The following is a 16,131-nucleotide window of genomic DNA, read 5'->3' as shown; positions in this document are numbered from 1 at the left end:
AAGGGAATCACCACCCGAAAATTCGAGAAATCCTGATGGAGAAACCCAAAACTTACCACTCAAACCCTAGAGAACCCTAACGAACCCTAGAGAGAGACTTTTGCTTAAAATTTTATTTTACTAACTGTTTCACTTGAATGAAAAAAAAGGAGGGAAAGTAGAACATTTAAACTAAACATCAATTTTTTAAGAAAATAAAATACAAAGAGAGTTAATCTACCCAATTAATTTCATTTTCTACTTCACATTCTATTACACGCTATTGCACGCATTGCGTGCATGTAAGACTAGTATTATATAAGGCAACACATGAGGGACACAAAAAAATAAAAAAAGTAAAAAAAGAAAAAAAAAGAAAAGAGGATAACTAACTGTTTTATTTGAACGAAAAAAGGGATCCGGGAAAGTAGGACATTTAAACTCAACATTAGTTTTTTGAGAAAATAAAATGTAAAGATAGTTTTTCTATCCAATTAATTTTATTTTTTCTACTTTATTTGTTATCACGCGTTCGCACGCATTGCGTGCATGTAGGACTAGTAATACATATAGGGTAATGTTATTTGTAGCCCTAAGGGCTACATATAAACATTAAATACATGTCTTAAAATGAAAATAGTTTATAAATTGATAACAAAATTTCACATAATTCGAGGTAATAAATGTTTGATTCAAATTTTTATTTCTAAGATCTATGTATATCATTTTCCATAATTAAAATGTAATACAAAATATAAATTAAACTCGAAATATCGTCTGAATCAACAACTATTTTTTTTTTTGGCAACATCAACAACTAGTTTGATTGAAACTTATCTCAACTCCAAACCTTTGAAAAACAGGGGAAAACGGGAATCCAAAATTTCGTGTAATAGTACGTCAAACTAAAACCCTTGCAAACCCCAAAATCCTCTTCAATGGAGGTAGTAAACTACTGAACTAATAGAAACAAAAATAGGGTTTAATCAAAATGTTTGCCACTAGAAATCTCCATAAGAACTCCCTCAAAACCCTAACTTCTCTTCTCTACCATAACCACTATCTTCTAAGAAACTCAATTCCTCCATTAAATGTTCAAATTCAACAAGAATCTTCAAATTCGAAGAGTTCTTCACCTAATTCTTCAATTTCTTCTTGCAATTTTGATTTGGGATTCAATGTTTTTCGTCGGTTGATGTCGACGTCAAAGGGGCGAAGTATGAGGAGTAAAGTAGAGAGAAGAATGCAAAGAGAATCTGGGAAAACTCAAAGACAAATTCGTCAAGCTAAGAAGATTAAACTTAAGCTTATGACTGAAGAAGAACGCCTAATTTACAATCTTCGAAGGGTAAATTTTTAACTTCGTCATTTTGATATTGCTGCATTTTTGGTATATACTCTATATAACATATTAACATCATAGTTAATCCTTTTGAGTTTGTGAGAAGCTATTTATATGATCATTCTTGTTTCGTTCCACGAAACAAACTATAGGTATATGGTACACCCGAGTGTATGAAAAGTGAATGAAATTATTAAAAATAAGGAAATGACATAATTTTGCTATAGAACTTTATTAGGAGTTGAATAATTGTGGGAACACTACAGCAACAATGGCAAAGCATGAAGTCCTAATCCCAATAGGATAGGGTTGGTTGCTGGGTTGCATAGAGACGGATATGGGTACGGGTTTGGATAAGAGGACCAAGAACGACAAGATTTTTAAATTTTATAAAGGGCACGCGTACCCTTATATGATATGTATCGTATCGGGCACGGGTACAGGTACAAGTAGTGACCTCGAAGAAGTACCCATGCTACATAGGTTGGTTGTATGAGTTAAGATTTTGTTTTCGATGGTTGTTGACGTAGATCATTTGCCTTCATTACATTCTGTCACATATACTATTGTTTGTGGTAGCTTTGATATATACGGTATACCATTATTTGTAGCAATTTCTGTTGACATTTTATATTGTTGAGATTATTTATTCTGTGATTTATCGGTGGGTACTTGTTGTGGTTGTATTGATTGATTTTTCCTTGTTGAAGGGATATAATTTTGGTAGTATATTGTATAGATTTGGGATGATGGGGATGTTTAGAGCTGTGGGGAGGGTTTCACATAAGATTTGGTGTATGTAAGTTAGTTGATATTAGGATTGTTGCAGGCGGTCATGAGGTGGTCTGGTTACTTTGACTGAATTTATGTGTCTGTGATCATGTGAGTATAACTGTAAATTGTAACAATGGTGGAGATATTGGTAATTGGGAGACTGTAATAATGGAAATACGTGGATAGCTAGTTTCTTCCTCAGAGAGCTTTGCTGAGTTATTTTCTTCTAAGAAACATATGGAAATCTTTCAGCTGATTTCACCTGTTTAACTAATGGAAATTAATTGATTTAGCCAGCTATTTGTTTGAGTTTAAGTATTGAATGTCATGGAAAGTCTGGACTTTGTGCTGCTTTTTTGAGGATGTAACCATATTCTCTTGGAGACCAGTTGATCATCTAATTGTATGGCTACCATAGAGGGGAAGAAAAAGAACGGATGAGATGTGTATGAAGATTTGAGTAGGGATGGGAAGTTTTTTAGGTACAATTTCTAGATTATAAACAATTGACAGTTCCTATTTGATTCTTCCTTCTAAGAAATTGACGGCTTTGAGATTGCATTCAAGATTTCTCTCATTGCTCTCTGAATATAGAATTTAAACAAAACATTGTTGTTGACTTCAAAGTAACATGTGTATCCTAGTTTTCTATGCATTCTAGCTGAATGTTAGCCTTCTGCCTATTTTATAATCTTTAGACCATGCTGTGGTATTCTTGAAGAGTTTGTGAGATGTGTGCTTTTGTCTCTCATGCAGACCTTTAATTTTTCTTAAGGGGGTGGACAGTTAGAAAAGTTTACCTTCGCAACACTTATTTCTGTTGCTTGTTAAGAATCTAGATGTGCTGTTAAGAGGCTCTGTTTTGTGTGCGTTGTACTGGTAAATGTGATATTATTCCGTGTGTTCTATACTTTTGTCTCAAATATAGACCTCGTATTCATAGTGCAGAAAGAAAAGAAGAGCTATAGGCAGGCATCTGAATTAGACCTCATAGATATGTATGAATGACTAGTAACCTTAGGAAATAGTGGAGGGCCTGTATTGTGTGTTGAAGGGTAGAGGATATTAAATGATATCAATATTTGGTTTAAAGGTTTCTGAAGTTTGATTTGCATGCCAACCCTTGTTGTGAACAAAACAATTTGACCATCTTGCATGTCAGCTCTTGATGATCATCAACTTTCAAGAATGCAATTTGTTCTTGCACGTCAGTTGTGACTTGAGGTTACTAATTACTTGTACAAAAGCAATGCCAAAGGACATTAACAGAATGGGGTGGGCTCCATGAGCCCAAATTTTATCTTCAATGGTTGTCCACGTAGATCCCGAGCCTCCATTGCCTTATGTGTAGTGTTATCCCCTGCAAACCTAATTTCTTTATATTATTCTTAATACCTCCCATCCAGTTCATCTTTGGCCTCCCTTGACGTCCACAAAATTTCATTATTCCACATCTTCACACTTATCAGTGCATCATCTGGTCGCGGTCTTACATGCTCAAACCAACGTAATCGGTTCTCTTTTATCCTATCCTTGATATCCGCAACTCAGACCTTCAACCAGAAATTTTCATTCCGAGTTATCTTCTTAGGTGTTCCCTTAAATTCATTTCAATATATACATCTGACATGCCCATCTTACTGATACAATCATTTTTAAGTGTTCAACAGAATTTTCCTTATAATCCTAGAGATACTCTACGATCGCACTAGATCCTTTTCTCTCCACCATTGAATTTACCCCCACCATATCCTTTGAGCTGTATCTTGGCCAATATCTGTATATTTCTACAATAGGAGTTTACTTTAAATTACTTATCTATGGGAAACTCCATACCTTCTTATGTTACTACATCATTGACTCCTCATTACGACATTTGCACTTCATGTACTCAGTTATGCTCAGCTTAGCCTAAACCCTTGTCATTATAACTTCCATCTCCATCGGTCGAATCTAACATTATACACATCTCTAGTCTCGGCCACAAGTACAATCTCAAACAACACTCGGGATATTATCCTCCGCTGCTCCTGACATGTGTTTTCGCATTTCAATGCATATCATTTTAGTCAATTAATGTACGTGATATCACCTTCATCGATTTTGCCTACCACTTGGTACCTTATCATAAGTATTCTCTAGGTCAATGAAAATTATGTGTCTATCCTTTTTTCTTGTGTTGTTATAATATATCTTACCGGCATAAACACGAATTGCTTCTCCAAGCTGCTTGTACATTTCTTTAATTTGTGTTGTATCACTATTTTTCTCAAATTCGTGGTAGGACTCCTATGCCTTGTTCCTCACTAATCTGAGTAGTCCTGAGCATTTTTTTTGCTCTTATAATTGGTACTTTTTTTTCTCCAATTGTCCTTGATATTGTGTTAATAATACTTTAAACCAATCCATCAACCTTTTCTAGGAATCTCCGAACCTCAATTGAGATACCAACCTTTTATGTCTAAATCCATATGAACTACTTAAGGTTACTGTAGCAGCTGGAAAATATTGTTGCTTTACTGGAGGCTGTATGAATGATTTTATTAGTGGTTTAAACACTAATACTTTGTTGGTTTTCATTTCTCACAGTGCTGACTTCATGTAAGCTTCTAAGCTAGATCCACTATTCATGTGAACAAAAGAATCATGCAGTCTTTAGAGCAATCAGATAGTTTCACATTTTCACTTTCTTCCTGTGGAATGTGACTATTGGATAGCCAATCATATACATTGCAGATTACAATTTTAATATTGAGCCCTGAGCTTTTTACCTAGTAAAAGTTGCTGAAAGGATTGCCAGGTTTTGGGATGTTATTCAAAATTTACTGACCGTGATGCCAATTTACGTACCACTACTCACTCAAAAAGTACCCTGAGCAGTTGGTCATTAACATGGCCTGGTTTATCCTTGTTTGGAGTCGCATTGTCCTGTGCAGTGGCGGATCCAATGTGGGTTCAGTGGGTTCAACTGAACCCACACGGATCCGCGAAAGAAACTGGCATTTACAGGACAAAGAAAACTCAGTTATAAGGGAAAAGTGCCAAAGTGATAAAAAGGTTGTGAAGTTGGCTCAGCGGTGTAGTCCTCGTGAGGCTTTAATGCCTTGGCATGCAAGGTCGCGGGATTGAATCCCAGCAAAGACAATGTTTTTTTTTTCCTCCCTCGTTTTGTTTTTTATTAATACAACTTATGTTTTTATTTTTCTTTTGATCCTCCACTTTCTAGCTTTCCTTCTTCACAAATATTTTATTAGTCAACATGTATAAGTGTTTTCAACACCTTTAAATATAAGTATTAACAGTAAAAATTTGCCGCACGCTTCATGTGCGTATAAGACTAATTTTTGTTCTATGTTTAAACAAGTACGAATCCACGTTGTTCAATTCCTGGATTCACCACTGGTCTTGTGCCTGTAGTCCACCCAAAATGATACTCCCTCCGTTTCTTTTTAATTTACTCACTTCACTTTGGGGGAGAACCAAGGAGGAAGTGCAAATGAGAGAGAAACTGAAAAGTGAGAAAGAAACAAAAGAGTGGGTTAAAATATAAAAAAGTGATGACATGGGTGTAAAAAGAGGAGAAAGTAGATTGGATATGTTAACAAAAATAGAAAAAGCAACAGTGTGTAGATAAAAAAGAAACGGACTAAAAAAGAGTGTAGATTAAAAAGAAACGGAGGGAGTAGTTTGTGCTATGAATCTTTACTTCTCTTTTAAGCATGCCTGGTGTCTCATTGAATGTGTGACACAGGGCTGTAGACTGTAATGTTTTCTATGCTACATTGCTACTAGATTGTCGCCTGAAGTAGCTGTTGGTATTCTCACTTGAAACTAGTGGCTACTGACAATCTCTGGTTTGACTTTTGATCATCTGTTGAATCCCCTGGATCATGTTTATGGTGTAGCTCTTGTCCTGTGGCTAACACTTATGGTTCAATAACAATCGACAATTCTTATCATTATCAACATGTGAATTACATATTTAACTATTAGTAGTTATTAAACACAGAATCGTTGGTGTTTTATCAATTTACTTCAAAAGTTATCCATAGTTTTAATGTCCCATCAAGAAGTGGCTGTAAAAGCTACTTTCCTCCTTTGTTCAGAACCCCACTAAATGGTTTCTCAGCAATGGGACACTCAAACTGTGTGGTTCATGATAGCAGAGGGACTCTTTCACAGTCTAATAGTTGTGTTAATTTATGAGCTCTATGCAAGAAAAATATCTTTCGGTATCGGGTGGCTCTGTAACAAGCCTCAGCACAAGTTGTCTGGACATAATTATATTAACTTGGTGCAGTTCAAAATTTTTATTTTCAGCATTTGATCCTTTATTAATTTTTGCAGGCCAAAAAGAAAGTTGCGTTGCTTCTGCAAAAGCTGAAGAAATACGAACTACCTGAGTTACCTCCACCTAGACATGACCCAGAGCTGCTGACATCTGAGCAGCTTCAGGCTTATAAGAAGATTGGTTATAGAAACAAAAACTATTGTGAGGTTGGTGTTCGTGGAGTCTTCGGAGGAGTTGTCCAGAATATGCATCTTCATTGGAAGTTCCATGAGACTGTGCAAGTTTGTTGCGATAACTTCCCCAAGGAGAAGATCAAGGAGATGGCAACAATGCTTGCAAGGCTCAGTGGTGGTATTGTGGTTAATTTACATAATGTGAAAACAATCATCATGTTTCGTGGTAGAAACTACAGGCAACCGAAAAACCTGATACCTATGAACACCCTTACGAAGAGGAAGGTATGTGGATCTAATCTTGTCATTTTCCAAAAAGTCTGCATGGTTAGTTGTCTATCGGCTATGGTAGGTCATTATATAATTTTGCTTTCTGTCTGAATTGATACGCAAGCTAAAGGTGCCTACCTCTTTCGCTTCATTCTTTCCCCAAATATCCAAGTTGGTGATTAAAGCCTCAAGCAGGACAATCTCCAAGAAAGGGGCCTTGAAAGTTGAAGTGCCCTGATTCACTAACTCTTTTGTTCATTGGTTTGGAATACGTTGAATGAGTTTCAAAATAGCTGTATCAGACTACACTATTGTGGACTTCAATTCAACATCTCTATTCATGTGGTCCATATTTCTTAAGAGGGCAGTCTGGTCAGTTGGGGCTTAGGTGCAATTCCACTATTGAAGTTTCTTATGTGTACTTGAGTGCAATGAGATTCTTTCCATTGTTTTATAGTTGCTTGTTTCTGGAGATGCCATGTACAGGAATTTCACACTGATACAATGTGATTTGGTTTGAAAATGCAGGCTCTTTTTAAGGCAAGATTTGAGCAAGCACTTGAATCTCAGAAACTCAATATAAAGAAAACCGAGCAGCAACTTCGCAAGAAGGGAATAAGTCCAGATGATCCTGTTGCCATGGCAAGCATCCAGAGGGTAGCATCAACATTCTTTAATGCAATTGACAAGAAGGAAGGGAGCCCATATGTCTTCCGTGAGGCTGGAGAATCTCTGAATGAGCCTCAGAAAAACTCAGAACAGCCTGAACCTGGTGAGGATAGTGATCAAGAAGAACTTGACAAATTTATAGCAGAGATAGAAGATGCCGTTGATAAGGAATGGGCCGAGGAGGAGGCTGCAGAAAATGAAGAGTATGGAAGAATTAGGTACCGGGATAAGGAAGATTTTGGTGGAAGATCCAAACCTGAACGCTTCGTAGACAATTACTCTTCAAACGGGGATAGAGGTCGAGGTAGAGGTTCGACGGACAGACATCCAAGGCAAAGAATGGAAGACAGTGAAGATGAAGATTTTATTGACGAGGATGGCGTGAGTGAAGAAGAAAGGCACACTTCTGATTCTGATGATGATAAATTTAAACATCCACCATCCAGAGTTGAAACACGGAAGCCAGAAAGACCAAGAGGACCACGTGAGAACCAAAGGTTTAAGCAAACTGATACTAGTTTTAAAGGAAAGATAATCGAAGAAGAATCAGGGTCAGGAAATATGTTTGAGGAACTCAATGACATAATGTGGGAATCTGATGATGAAGGACATACACCAAGACCACCAAAGACTTCCACAAATGAAGATCGTGGTGGCTACGGCTCAGGTAGAGAGAAGAAGAACAATAGGGTAGATGATGCAGGTTCTCCTGAAATGAATAGTGATGATTCTGATGAAGGTGATGGGTATCCCAGATTTAGAAGTAGAACCAAAAACCAGGATAAAAGAGGCAGGGCTGATAATATGGGCATAAAATGGGGGAGTGATGGTTCCGATATTGAACATTTTAGCGATTCAGAAATACCCATCTATGAGTCAGATGATGATGCCCTTGAATCCACTGCCTTAAGAGCAGCTGACGAGGACTATAGCGGCTTTGGTGGGCCGCCACATCATCATGCGAAGGCGGAGGGTAAAGAAGTTCCTAGGGGAAATCAAGTGTCTCGAAAACACAAGGACGATGAACTCTGGGATAGTGATTGATCCTAGTAAAGGTGAATCTATGGGTGATAGCATCAGTGAAAGAAGAAAAATAGCAGAATGCTTCGAGAAAGGATGAAATTTTATGATGACTTGACTGTCTCATACTCATGCATTAAAGATGGAAGTATCGAAGGTAAAACATATACATTGCCTTCTAGGCTCTGGCATTATGACATTTTCAGCCGAAACCGTATCAATGAGATGGGTACTATACTTTGGTATCAACAGCGTTGTTCAACAGGTTGAAGTAAACTATGGATCAGGAAAACTTTCGAAGGGAATCTTCATATATGGATCAAATGTATGTGTATCATGACTGAATGTGGGAGGAAATTCACATAATACGCTTGCCTTATTTTTTTCAAAATTTATTGGTCTTGGTCCATGTTTCATAGGAGAGATTCTTTATGAAGCCTGTTATTCAGGTAATAACATGTTGCATTTGCCAAAAAAATTAGTTCGTCTTTTAAGGTAATACCTATCAGAAACATCTTTGAATCAGTTTGTATTTTCCTCTGTACCAATCTATATAATTTTTTTTGCATCCCCAATATTTTATCCTAATTTTCAAATTAGCTTGCAATAAGATTTAAACCTAGACTTCTTGGTATAATAACATGTCACAATTATCATTTCAACCAACTTTTAATCATGCTTTATGTATCCATAATAAAATTTAAATTACTATCTAGGAAAAGACATAATACAATAAGGCCCTGTTTGGTTGAAGCTTTTGGTACTAGCAGAAACGGAATGAAAAGCCAAATGACGTTTCTGGGTGTTTGTTTCATAATATTTTCTTTTCAATCTGTTACCTGGCATTATATGAATCCTCCCATATAAAACCCTACCTCCACCAGCGGTAACAAAACCGATTCAGAAGGGAATCAAATAATTGAGGCTTGAGAAGCCAAGGTCTCTGCCTCACTGTTATGAACTTGGCAGCAGCTTCACTACCTCACTCACATCACAAGAACGTTGAACCATTAGATTACCACCGCCAATGATAGAAAAAAGGTTACAGAGATAGTGAAGAGAAGAGAGAGAACAGAGAAATGTGTCCCATTCATTAACACTAGACACAAATTGTGATAGAAATAATGACGAGGAAAGATGAGGTCATCATGTTCATAGATCTAGAATCTGGTTTTTGGTTTTCAATGTTTTTTTTTATCTTTTTTTCTTGGTTACTGAGGAAGGGGTGATTTGTTGGATACAGAATACAAATCACTAACCAAACAAGTTTGTCAAGTTAATGGAATGGATCAAATCTGATTCCTTTCCTCCATTAATTTTGTTTCCATTCCGTTTCCTTCTTGGGTATTGAACCAAACGGGCCTTAAGAAGCCACCAGAGAATCAACCCTCTTGGTAAAAATATACCCAGAGGCCATTGCTTTGCATTATGAAAAAAAAAACTTCACTTACAAAACTACATGAGTGGAAGTCAGGATGTGTAAATTAATAAACAATAAAAAAAATAATCTAAGAATCTATTTAGCATTGAAACTCTCATGAAGATCAATGTTTCCCATTTTCGGAACTCGAGAGGACAATTTTTTTTTTGAGAGACCAACGAGTTTCCCGCCTTAATGATCTTCAGTCATAAAATGATATTTTGCCAGCTAAAAATCTCTTAGCAAAATCTATAGTATACGCCCTATTATATACGTCTTTTGTCGGTAATAAACAAAACTACAAAAGATTCTATGCAACAATAGTTATTTAATCCTAAATTTTGGAATTCACGAAAAATGAACAAATGGGTGTTAGAGGCCTTTTCGAGGCAACACAAATGTGCCAAGCATCTGCGCAATGCTACAAGTTACATCGGCTTTCCTAGGAATGTTTCGGGAGAAAATATGACCAGACCTGAAAAAGTCCAAAAATGTCCCGAAACATCCAAAACTTGAATGTTATAATACACACTTTCGTACTTTCCCGTGGCCCGAGATCCAGACGGCCCGCGGTGCCTTCTAGGGACATGAGATGTCATTGGAAAGGAGTCAAGTGGTTTGGAATAAATATATGGAAGCATTTACGTTCATTTTGAGACAATTTTAAGTTTCACTAGAAATGTCACGGTGTTCAAGGATTTTTAAGGCAATGCAAATGGTGCGAAATATCCGCGCAACGTTACAAGTCACGTCGACTTTCCTAGTAACATTTCAAGAAATATGACAATGCCCAGAGAAATCCAAAAGTGTTCCAAAAACAGCCAATATCGAAGATTATAGTACACGCTTCCAAACTATCTCGGGGCCAGAGCACCGAATGTCATGGGATGCCTCTTAGAGACCTGAGAGGTCATTGAAAAGGAGTGATGTGGCTTGGAACTAATATGTGGATGCCTATGACCATTTTAAGACAATTTTGTGTTTCACGAAAAATGAACAAATGAGTTATTCATAGGCTTTTCGAGGCAACACAAATGGTGCCAAGCACCCACCCAACGTTAAAAGTCACGCCGGCCCTCATAATAACATTTCGGGAGAAAATATGACGAGGCCTGGAAAAATCCAAAAATGTCCCAAAAACAAGCAAAATTGAAGGTCCCAAATACACACTTTCGGACTTTCCCGAGGTCCGAGCTCCAAACGCCGCCGTGGGATTCCACCTAGAGACATGGGAGATCATTGGAAAGGAGTCATGTGGCTTGGAACGAATATGTGGATGCCTTTACGTTCATTTCGAGGCAATTTTGGGTTTCACAAGAAATGAACAAATGGGGTGTTCAGAGGCTTTTCGAGGCAATACAAATGATGTCAATCACCCGCGCAAGGTTACAAGTCACATCCGCCTTCATAAGAACGTTTCAGGAGAAAATATGAGCAGCCCGAAAAAATTAAAAAATGTCCCAAAAACAACCAAAATTGAAGTTTGTAATACACGCTTTCGGACTTTCCCAGAGACCGATATCCAAATGCCACGGGATTCCTCCGAGGGACATGGTACGTCATTGGAAAGTAGTCATGTGGCTTAGAACGAATATGTGGATGTCTTTACGTTCATTTCGAGACAATTTTGGGTTTCATGAGAAATGAACAAATGGAGTGTTTAGAGGTTTTTCGAGGCAATACAAATGCTGCCAAGCACCTGCCCAACGTTACAACTCACGCCGGCCTTCATAATAACGTTTCGGGAGAAAATATGAGGAGGCCCTGAAAAATCCAAAATTTTCCCAAAAACAGCTAAAATTGAAGGTTATAATACACGCTTTTGGACTTTCCCGGAACCCAAGCTCTGAACATCACGGGATGCCTCATAGGGCCATGGGAGGTCATTGGAAAGGAGTCATGTGGCTTGGAACGAATATGTGGATGCCTTTATGTTCATTTCGAGACAATTTTGGGTTTCACGAGAAATGAATAAATGGGGTGTTAAGAAACTTTTCGAGGCAACACAAATGGCGCCAAGCACCCGCCCAAGGTTACAAGTCACGTCGGCATTCATAGGATTTTTCGGGAGGGAAATTATCAGGCCCGAAAAATATCCAGAAATGTCCCAAAAACAACCAAAATTGGAGGTTATAATACATTCTTTTAGACTTTCCCGTGGCCCAAGCTCCGAAAGCAATGGGATGCTTCCTAGGGCCATGGGAGGTCATTAGAAAGGAGTCATGTGGCTTGGAATGAATATAAGGATGCCTTTAGGTTCATTTCGAGGCAATTTTGGGTGTTTAGAGACTTTTCTAGGCAACACAAATAGTGCCAAGCACCCGCCTAACGTTACAAGTCGTGCCAGCCTTCATAAGAACGTTTTGGTAGAATATTTGACCAGGCCCGGAAAAATTCAAAAATGTCCAAAAAACAGCCAAAATAGAATATTATAATACACGCTTTAGGATTTCCCGTGGACCAAGCTCCGAACGCCACGGGATGCCTCGTAGGGCCTTTGAAAGTCATTTGAAAAGAGTCACGTGGTTTGGAACGAATATGTGGATACATTTACGTTCATTTCGAGGCAATTTTGGGTTTCACGAAAAATGAACAAAAGGGTGTTCAAAGGCTTTTCGAGGCAATACAAATGATGTCAATCACCCGCGAAACGTTACAAGTCAAGTCGGCCTTTATAAGAACGTTTCGGGAGAAAATATGAGCAGCCCGGAAAAAATCCAAAAATGTCCCAAAAACAACCAAAATTGAAGTTTATAATACACGCTTTCGTACTTTCCCGGAGACCGGTCTCCAAATGCCACGGGATTCCTCATAGGGACATGGTAGGTCATTGGAAAGAAGTCATGGGGCTTGGAACGAATATGTGGATGCCTTTACGTTTATTTCGAGGCAATTTCGGGTTTCACGAGAAATGAACAAATGGGGTGTTTAGAGGTTTTTCGAGGCAATACAAATGGTGCCAAGCACCTGCCCAACGTTACAAGTCACATCGACCTTCATAATAACGTTTCTGGAGAAAATATGACGAGGCCCGAAAAATCAAAAAATGTCGCAAAAACAACCAAAATTGAAGATTATAGTACACGCTTTCGGACTTTCCCGGGGCCCAAGCTCCGAAATCCACGGGATGCATCGTAGGGCCATGGGACATCATTGGAAAGGAGTCATGTGGTTTGGAACGAATATGTGGATGCCAATATATTCATTTCGAGACAATTTTGGGTTTCACGAGAAATGAACAAATGGGGTGTTCAAAGGTTTTTGGAGGCAACACAAATGGTGCCAAGCACCGGCCCAATGTTACAAGTCATATCGGCCTTCATTGGAACGTTTCAGGAGAAAATATGACTAGGCCTGGAAAAATCGAAAAATGTTCCAAAAACAGCCAAAATTGAAGGTTATAATACACGCTTTTGGACTTTCCCGGGGCCTAAGCTCCGAACGCCACAGGATGCCTCCTAGGGCAATGGGAGATTGTTGGAAAGGAGTCATGTGGCTTGGAACGAATATGTGGATGCCTTTACGTTCCTTTCGAGGCAATTTTGGGTTTCACGAGAAATGAACAAATGGTGTGTTCAGAGGCTTTTCGAGGCAATACAAATGGTGTCAACTGTCAAGCACCCGCCCAAGGTTACAAGTCACATCGTCATTCATAAGAACGTTTTGGGAGAATATCTGACTAGGCCCGGAAAAATCCAAAAATGTCTAAAAAAACAGCCAAAATTGAAGGTTATAATACACGCTTTCGGAGTTTTCCGGGGGTTGAGCTCTGAACGCCACGGGATGCCTCCTAGGGACCTTGGAGGTCACTGAAAAGGAGTGATGTGGCTTGGAACGAATATGTGGATGCCTTAACGTTCAATTCGAGGCAATTTTGAATTTCACGAGAAATGAACATATGGGGTGTTTAGAGGTTTTTCGAGGCAATACAAATGCTGCCAAGCAACTGCCGAACGTTACAAGTCACTTCGGCCTTCATAATAACGTTTCGGGAGAAAATATGACGAGGCCCGGGAAAATCCAAAAATGTCCCGAAAACAGCCAAAATTTAAGGTTATAATACACGCTTTTGAACTTTCATGGACCCAAGCTCCGAACATCACGGGATGCCTCATAGGGCCATGGGAGGTCATTGAAAAGGAGTCATGTGGCTTGGAACGAATATGTGGATGCCTTTATGTTCATCTCGAGGCAATTTTGGGTTTCACGAGAAATGAACAAATGGGGTGTTTAGAGGTTTTTCGAGGCAATACAAATGGTGCCAAACACCTGCCCAAGGTTACAAGTCATGTCGGCCTTCATAATAACGTTTCGAGAGAAAATATGTCCCAAACACAACCAAAATTTAAGGTCATAATACATGTTTTTGTACTTTCCCGGGCCCAAGTCACGGGATGCCTCATTCCATGGGAGGTCATTGGAAAAGACTCATGTGGCTTGGAACGAATATGTGGATGCCTTTACGTTTATTTCGAGGCAATTTTGGGTTTCACGAGAAATGAACAAATGGGGTGTTTAGAAGTTTTTCGAGTCAATACAAATGGTGCTAAGCACCTGCCCAAGGTTACAAGTCACGGCGGCATTCATAGGAATTTTTCGGGAGAAAAAGTAACCAGACCCGGAAAAAATCTATAAATGTCCCAAAAACAACCAAAATTGAAGGTTATAATACACACTTTTGGACTTTCCCGTGGCCCAAGCTCCGAAAGCCATGGGATGCCTCCTAGGGCCATGGGAGGTCATTAGAAAGTAGTCATGTGGCTTGGAATGAATATAAGGATGCCTTTAGGTTCATTTCGAGGCAATTTTGGGTTTCACGAGAAATGAACAAATGGAGTGTTTAGAGACTTTTCGAGGCAACACAAATGGTGCCAAGCACCCGCCTAACGTTACAAGTCGCGTCGGCGTTCATAATAACGTTTTGGTAGAATATTTGACCAGGCCCGAAAAAAATTCAAAAATGTCCAAAAAATAGCCAAAATTGAAGATTATAATACACGCTTTTGGATTTCCTGGGGCCCAAGCTCCGAACGCCACGGGATGCCTCGTAGGGCCATGGAAAGTCATTGGACAAGAGTTATGTGGCTTGGAAAAAATATGTGGATATCTTTACGTTCATTTCGAAACAATTTTGGGTTTCACGAGAAATGAACAAATGGGGTGTTCAGAGGCTTTTCGAGCCAATACAAATGATGTCAATCACCCGCGCAACGTTACAAGTCAAGTCGGTCCTTATAAGAACGTTTCAAGAGAAAATATGAGCAGCCCGAAAAAATCCAAAAATGTCCCAAAAACAACCAAAATTGAAGTTTATAATACACGCTTTCATACTTTCCCGGGGATCGATATCCAAATTCCACGGGATTCCTCATAGGGACATGGTAGGTCATTGGAAAGTAGTCATGTGGCTTGGAACGAATATGTGGATGTCTTTACGTTTATTTCGAGGCAATTTTGGGTTTCACGAGAAATGAACAAATGGGGTGTTTAGAGGTTTTTCGAGGCAATACAAATGGTGCTAAGCACCTGCCCAACGTTACAAGTCACGTCGACCTTCATAATAACGTTTCGGGAGAAAATATGACGAGACCCGAAAAATCCAAAAATGTCCCAAAAACAGCCAAAATTGAATATTATAATACATGCTTTCGGACTTTCCCGGGGCTCAAGCTCCGAAATCCACGGGATGCATCGTAGGGCCATGGGAGGTCATTGGAAAGGAGTCATGTGGTTTGGAACGAATATGTGGATGCCTATATATTCATTTCGAGACAATTTTGGGTTTCACGAGAAATGAACAATGGGGTGTTCAGAGGTTTTTCGAGGCAACACATATGGTGCCAAGCACAGTCCCAACGTTACAAGTCACGTCGGCCTTCATAGGAACATTTCAGGAGAAAATATGACTAGGACCGTAAAAATCGAAAAATGTCCCAAAAACAGCCAAAATTGAATGTTATAATACACGCTTTTGGACTTTCCAGGGTCCTAAGCTCCGAACGCCACGGGATGCTTCCTAGGACGATGGGAGATCATTGGAAAGGAGTCATGTGGCTTGGAACGAATATGTGGATGCCTTTACGTTCCGTTCGAGGCAATTTCGGGTTTCAAGAGAAATGAACAAATGGCGTGTTCAGAGGCTTTTCTAGGCAATACAAATGGTGCCAAGAACCCGCCCAAGGTTACAAGTCAC

General features: G+C 39.0%; 1 protein-coding gene across 1 annotated transcript; it reads left to right on the top strand.

Moving 5' to 3' along the window:
* The first annotated feature begins 793 nt into the window (after positions 1-793).
* LOC104904292 (CRM-domain containing factor CFM9, mitochondrial) lies at positions 794-9,093 on the top strand. Its single transcript, XM_010692506.4, has 3 exons — positions 794-1,327; positions 6,443-6,844; positions 7,358-9,093. Exons 1-3 carry the CDS (start codon positions 971-973, stop codon positions 8,540-8,542), a joined length of 1,944 nt encoding a protein of 647 aa, XP_010690808.1. The 5' UTR covers positions 794-970; the 3' UTR covers positions 8,543-9,093.
* Positions 9,094-16,131: the final 7,038 nt, after the last annotated feature.

The sequence above is a fragment of the Beta vulgaris genome, chromosome 9 (genome assembly GCF_026745355.1).
Source record: "Beta vulgaris subsp. vulgaris cultivar EL10 chromosome 9, EL10.2, whole genome shotgun sequence".
NCBI classification, from domain to species: domain Eukaryota; kingdom Viridiplantae; phylum Streptophyta; class Magnoliopsida; order Caryophyllales; family Amaranthaceae; genus Beta; species Beta vulgaris.
This window is presented reverse-complemented; position numbering and strand designations above follow the sequence as displayed.